General features: G+C 32.9%; 1 protein-coding gene across 1 annotated transcript; it reads left to right on the top strand.

Annotated features, from left to right (window-relative positions):
• The first annotated feature begins 3,250 nt into the window (after positions 1-3,250).
• LOC141724012 (anaphase-promoting complex subunit 13) lies at positions 3,251-5,442 on the top strand. Its single transcript, XM_074525998.1, has 4 exons — positions 3,251-3,402; positions 4,158-4,272; positions 4,359-4,412; positions 5,138-5,442. The coding sequence occupies exons 2-4, from the start codon at positions 4,197-4,199 to the stop codon at positions 5,197-5,199; spliced, it is 192 nt and encodes a 63-aa protein (XP_074382099.1). The 5' UTR covers positions 3,251-3,402; positions 4,158-4,196; the 3' UTR covers positions 5,200-5,442.
• Positions 5,443-6,737: the final 1,295 nt, after the last annotated feature.

Below are 6,737 nucleotides of genomic sequence, written 5' to 3'. Positions count from 1 at the left end.
TGGGAAACTATAAGTGGTCCAATCTATGGCCCCAGCAGTTGCACCACCAGAACTACTACCACCACCAACGGGAACCTCAGCTTCGCTAACCATTATTACGCTAAATAATATATAACTAATTATCTCTTCAAGAATGTTGGAAATATTACTAACTATTATAGCAACATAGAGGCAATTATATATTTTATTTAGCAAGGCAAGGCCAGAATAACGGTTAACGCAACAAAGCATGCAGGTAAAAAATAAACAAATCAGTAACTGGAATAGCGAAAAGAGAACATAAATTGTACCCGTAACCATAGCTTTAATAGAGCGAAAGAGTGACTGGAAAAGATGGTATCCAACAGATACAAAACACCAAGAAAAAAAAACAGCTGAGTCGTCGGGCCTTACTCGAAGTCCTGACTGCTCTTGAAGAGATAATTGCCCCCACCTGCTGCGTTGGGATGCTTGCAACGTCTCCTCCAGGATAAAACAGCTCGGAGTTATATGTTCCACAACAGTAACAAGAAACTCCACCTTGACTAGCACCTCAGTCGCCGGAAAAACTAAACAGCTTGGATTGTGTTTGTGAGAAAAGAGAATGCAGAGAAGAGAAGAAAATGTAGGGTGTGGTATCTAAAACTCAAAACCTTAGTCCTCTATTTATAGTAGAAACTAAGTGTAACTGGCCACCCCCATTTAATATCATAATTAAACTGTACAATTAATAAAATAAATCAAAACTGATGAATTTTGAATTTAAATTAGAATTGTAACAGTTTTACATTTATCACTCACATTATTATATCATATTTAATATTAATTTGAAATATTATCAGTTACAATGTATATATATTATAGTCCGGGTTCAATGTATCAAACGAATTTGACTAAGTCCACTCACAAACTGACTTAGCCCAATTCAGCATACGAACGCAGCCCAACAATAATAACCAGACCCAAACTGATAAATAAATTCAATTAAAATATTAAATTAAAAGTAATTAAAATCCTCGCCCAGGTCACCTCGCGTACGCGAGATGCCGAGACATTTGCCCAAATCGCCCTTCGACCCGACCAGGTCCCGTCCCGTCCGGTGCGGTGCGTGGCAGGGCGGGGCGGCGGCGCGCGTGTGTGTGTGCGCGTGAAGCACACAACAACACAATGGACCATCACACACCTTAGTAGTTGTTACCATATAAAGCCTATACCCCCCTTTAATTATTTTCAATGTGGGACAAAAAATACACTCTCTTTTCACAAGCTTTTTCAAGCTAACTTCTTGTCACATTCTCTATGGATTTCATTAAGCAAAATTCTTAAAACCATATAGGAAAGTTTAAGTTCACATATCATGGAACAACTTCCAATCATTAGTTTTTAGGGTAATCATCAAGAACATAATTAAAATTATGATCTAAAATCCTATTTTCTAATAGTATTTGTGTGAATTGTTGTGATGATAATGGTGTGAATCATGTTTCAAATGATAGTGGAGATTATCGGATTCTAAGAACGTTAAATCTTGTCAGAAATAGGAATGAATCTCACCGGAAATAATGAACAAATCAGTGGTGATAGATTCTCCGATCGCCTGAAAATATCAACTTGGAAGAAGATGAACAAGGGAGATGAAATGGGGTTAGCAATGAGAAAGATTGAAATAAATGAAGAATAAAAAGAATTCGATATATATAATATATGAGTATGTATATTATTAGTGGGCAGAATTTAATAAGATGTTAAAAATGGATGGACTAGATTAGTTTCTAGTTTCTATTTTAAAATTAGTTTCTATTTGATCAATTCCTTATATACATATACTTGCATATATATATGTATATGCAATTGTTCAAATAGAAATAATACTTAAAATGAAAACTAGAAAACAACTTTGAAAATATATACTATGCTTCCTTTATTTTTAAACTTACATTATGCCCTCATGATTCACACAACAACTTCTCAATTTTACATTTTATTCCCCCTCCCCCACGTCAGCAGGGACCTCTTGCCTCGTCAGGGGGGCCCATTTCCAGAAAAAATCACCATATCTGAAAAACAAAAATCAGTGTCGAAAATTATAAATCACCGTATTCGGCCACCGGAAAATGAAAAAAATCACCACATCCAACCATGTTCGGCTACCAAATCCAATCAAAATCTCCGTTCATGAACTCATTACCACCAACATCATAACAAAAATTACCAGAATTTAAAAAGAACACAATTGTTAAACCAAAATAATCACAGTAAAATTAGCATCACCAACATGTTTCCACAAATACAATTAACAAAAATCATTGTTATGAACACATTCAAATATGTTGTTATGTATACAATCATATCTGCGGGGGGATTTTGTCGATAATAAAGTTTAGATCTATTTCAGATCTTGTTTGGAGAAATAGAGAAAAGGGATAACGGATCTGTTATCGGCAGGGTGATGGTGGTGTATACAAAAAAATTTGTGGGTAAAGGAAGGTGAAAAGAGATGAGATAAGAGAGAGAGAGATCTAATTCTGGTGTTTAACGATGGTGCGGGGCGGTAAGGCGGATGGGTAAAGTTATTTGGTACGGTAAATAACAACTGTCAGATCCAAAGACAAATATAGGGAACCGCAGGATATAATAAGAAAATTATACTCCCTCTATATCATATTATGTGTCTTGTTTTGACTTATATATGGTCAAAGTGACCAAGTTTTGACCGATAATAACGACAATTTTATGTATTATTTTTAAAAAATAAAAAATAAATTTGAAATAGATTTAGATATATTTTCTAATGATACTAGTTTTAAAAATTATTTAATTATATATTATGCGTAATTAAGGTCAAAATTTAAATAATTTGACTGTTGATTAGTCAAAACATGACACATAATATGAGATGGAGGAAGTATTATATCAATATTTAAAGTGCTCTCATATGTTGAGGGTTCGAATCCCATCAACAGCGTATTATATTTAAACATTTATATTCTTTATTTTAACAATTTCTACATGTTTAAGATTCGAGTCACGTGAACAACATATTATATATTATATTATTTATTTTCGGTCAAATTTCAAATTATCATAAAATATATATTATTATAACTTATCATGTTTTTCAACTTATTTTTCAACTATTGAAAATCTATATTAATATATTATTAATTTTAAGATAAAATATATTATTAAAAATTATTCTAATGTTACTTTGAACGAAAACCTAATAAAATGAGAACCGAGAACCGGAGGCAGTTTTGTAATTATACTCAAGACAACAACTATAGGAGGAAGAAGAATATGTACAAGAGAGTAAAACTAATATTTAATATTTTCCAGATTTTTGCAAAGGCTTTATTCATCTAGTTTTAGGTTAAACTGATCCTCTCTTTTAAATTGTTCGATCAGAGAATACCAAATTTGCAGGTATAATTATTTCTAATTTTGATGTATGTATGTATATCCTCGATTATGTATACTACCCTTTCTTGAAATTATGTACCCACATTATGCACGGTGTTCTGCTCTCAACAAATTTGTGAAATTTCTGTGATTCTAGTTATAATGTCAAATGGGTTTCTTTATTAAGGATTATTACAATGACCCAGTTGCTTCTCTTTTCTGCTCTTTCAGTTTACTTTAAGTTTGAATTGTCTGATTGTTTTCTGATTTGGCTGTTTGATTTTGATCTTCTCACATTTCTGAGGTAAAGTAGATACTTGTTTGAGTTTATTAGGGTTGCAGGTAGATAATGTGTCGGCTTTCGTTGTTCTGTATTATCAGAAATTTAGGATCTTGCTATTGTAGCTTTAAAAGTCCATTGTAAAGAGGATTTTGGATCGTGGACTCATACGTTAGAGTTACTTATTAAGATTTTGTATACAGAACTTGGCTGTATTTATTTCTTTAATAATAGGAGTCCTTTGCTTGAAGTGACAAAGGAGGCCTTAATCTATAATGAAACAGCATACTTTATATAATTGTTAGACTTTGTGTTAGGCTATTAGTCACCTTGAAGTTTGTCTTAAATTTTATTAATTGGCATAGTTTCGGTTCTTTTCCGGATTTTCCTGGTGTAAAGAGATTTGAGTAGATATATAGATGACACGTGGAGTTGAATAATATAAGTGACAGTGAAAAGCTACAAATTGTTATGATTCGAATCCCTTTTGTGTGTGTAGGTGTCCTTAATTCTAAAGAAAGTTGTTTGTAAATCGAGCATGGCAGAAGTAAGCTTAGGTGTTCTTATAGACATTGTGGATGAGGAATGGATGAGGGACACTCTGCCTGATGACGGTACTAATTTGCAGGCTTGTTCTCACAGTTACATCAAATTAGCATTTCTTTGGCCCATCATTCTTCAACTCTTTTTGTTTTTTCAGATCTTCAGTTGCCGCCTGATCTTGCTCCTAAAAATGAGGATAATGAAGATTCAAGTATGCTTTCTTGCACTTATTTATTATATCATGTTTCCTTTTAGTTATAGCCTTGAAATGATGGGGTTGAACAAATTTTCAGTCCCTTCACTTTTGTTGCACTTATTGTCAAAATTAAAAACGGTTGAAAATACAAGGAAGTCTGTAATTATTTATAGAGGATTACAAAGTACTGTTCTTTGCATATTTCTATTGTGTTTACCATTATTGTATTTAACAATCTAATATGTAGATAATTAAAGGCTTTGCCTCCAAATTACCTAAATAATTTTAGGCTCTTCCTCGAAATCATGGTCCCTTAAGCGCATTCAAGATTCTGTAAGCAGTGATTATACATATTTGTTGCATAGACCAAAATAGCACGATTCGGTTGTGGTATTTGTGATATACTGTTTAGCATTTGTAAGTAGTTAGTTCTGGTTAAACATTATTTTTTTTTATGAGTGACATTTTGTCCGTCTTTAGAAGTGCAAATTTATCTGCTTATATGATGCTCCAGACATAAAACATTACCGGTTATTCACACATTTTTTAGAATTCTATCAAATCGTGCAAATTGCAGCATCAAAAATGAAATATGAATAGATGTTAATTCTATGGAGTTGTGGAGTTGAATCCGAAAGTACAAATTATTTAAAACTGTGTTTTCCGTCAAAACCATTTTCATTAGCTCTGTTCTTCTTGTCTTCAGTTTTATAAATGTAATTTGTTTGTTTGACATTCAGATCAGGAGACTCCACAAGTTGATGGGGATGCTTGGCACGATCTCGCATTAGGAACTCAATAAGTTACCATTATGAGTGTATTTTGCAGCTTCATATTATAGTGAGTGGAAGGAAGATTGAACCTATATGAACTATCAAAGTTCAACTACATTTGCTGTTGTAGACTTATAGTCGAGAAAATGTAATGTGTTTCACCCTCTGAAGTTTGCATGCCTTTTGTGACTGGTGAAACATGCATTACTTGCCTTGGAGCTTATGGTTTGCTTCATGTGTTTTTCTTGAATACATTTATTGATTTTATATTACGATCAAGATTAAAAACAAATATGGCCTGATTTTTTGTCACTTTAGGAGGTATATAATCTGGCATGTGTTTTAGAAGAAATGTTTTTAAGATTAATCACATCAACGAGAGCTTTAAGACTTTCTAGGCCTTGTTTGGAAATTAGCGGTTAGGTGTTAGCGGTAGATGATTGAATTAGTTATTTTAACTAGCGAATTGAATAAGTTATTTTGACGGGCGGATTAAATATTGCTTTTTGAATAAAATTATTTGGTAAATATGTATTTGAATTAGCTATTTATACTTGAACAAGATACTCCTCTAATTGAAGATTTTTTAGAATGACCCAAACCGTTATATCAATTCCCTAACTACCAAACATCAATGTTAGAGGATTCATCACCGCAGGCACTGAAGGAATGAAATGAGTGGTACTCAGTTCTCTAATTTGATTCAATCGGTCAATTTTTCCTCGAAACTTTTAAACGGTGGCTAACCCTTCGACTATTCGTGTTTTTGCCCTTTTGGAGGTCTGCAAATTTAGGTACCACTTTCAAGTTCTTTTTTTGATTTTTTTTTTACTTGTTTTTTTGACGAAATCTACCAATTCAAGTTGTAAACCAGTCATCTCTTCACGAAATAAACAAAACCGAATCAGTGTTTTCGTCCCAAAAAATAATTCATTCTTATACTGTATAAAATGGACGGAACTCAGGTTGTCTTTAAGACCTCAATACCTTAATACATGATTTAAATGGATTACTTTGTGAAAAACACGAGTGAGCTAGAAAATCAGGTTTTATTTGGTTCTAAATTAAACCCCAAATAATTTGATAAGTTAGTTTTTAATTTTTTGATGTCATGAAACCAAACGAAGTTACTGTTTGATTAGACAAACACAAGGCAACAAGTCATTGGTCACATCGCAACAGAAATGAAGATTCAGGCAAAGAAAATATAGATATAATCGTAGTACTTTTTATGCCTCCCGAGTCCTGACTAACTTTATTTGCATATTGTAAATATTGTTATAGTTAAATTATGTTCAGAGTAGTTTACTCTAGCCCGTGCCTGAGATTTCACCTGTGTAAATTAAAAAATGGAACACCCTCGGGCACTCAGGCTCTGACTGCTAGTTCGCTACATTTTTACCGCAACTAAGCAAGTGCTTTGGATTGCTACTGTTTAATGTATTTTGGTTCAAATAGTTTGAAATTTGACAGCTATAAGATTTTCAAACTTCCCACGTAAAGTATATGACAGCCAAAACCAAAGTTTCACAGACTGTTGAATATAAACGGATTAGAACACACAGAA

This window comes from Apium graveolens, chromosome 5 (genome assembly GCF_009905375.1).
Source record: "Apium graveolens cultivar Ventura chromosome 5, ASM990537v1, whole genome shotgun sequence".
NCBI lineage: Eukaryota > Viridiplantae > Streptophyta > Magnoliopsida > Apiales > Apiaceae > Apium > Apium graveolens.
This window is presented reverse-complemented; position numbering and strand designations above follow the sequence as displayed.

Coding starts and splice junctions, on each gene's coding strand:
- LOC141724012 (XM_074525998.1), top strand. CDS start 4,197: ATGGCAGAAGTAAGCTTAGGTGTTCTTATAGACATTGTGGATGAGGAA. Junction 4,273..4,358: donor GGACACTCTGCCTGATGACG/GTACTAATTTGC, acceptor TTGTTTTTTCAG/ATCTTCAGTTGCCGCCTGAT. Junction 4,413..5,137: donor TGAGGATAATGAAGATTCAA/GTATGCTTTCTT, acceptor TTTGACATTCAG/ATCAGGAGACTCCACAAGTT.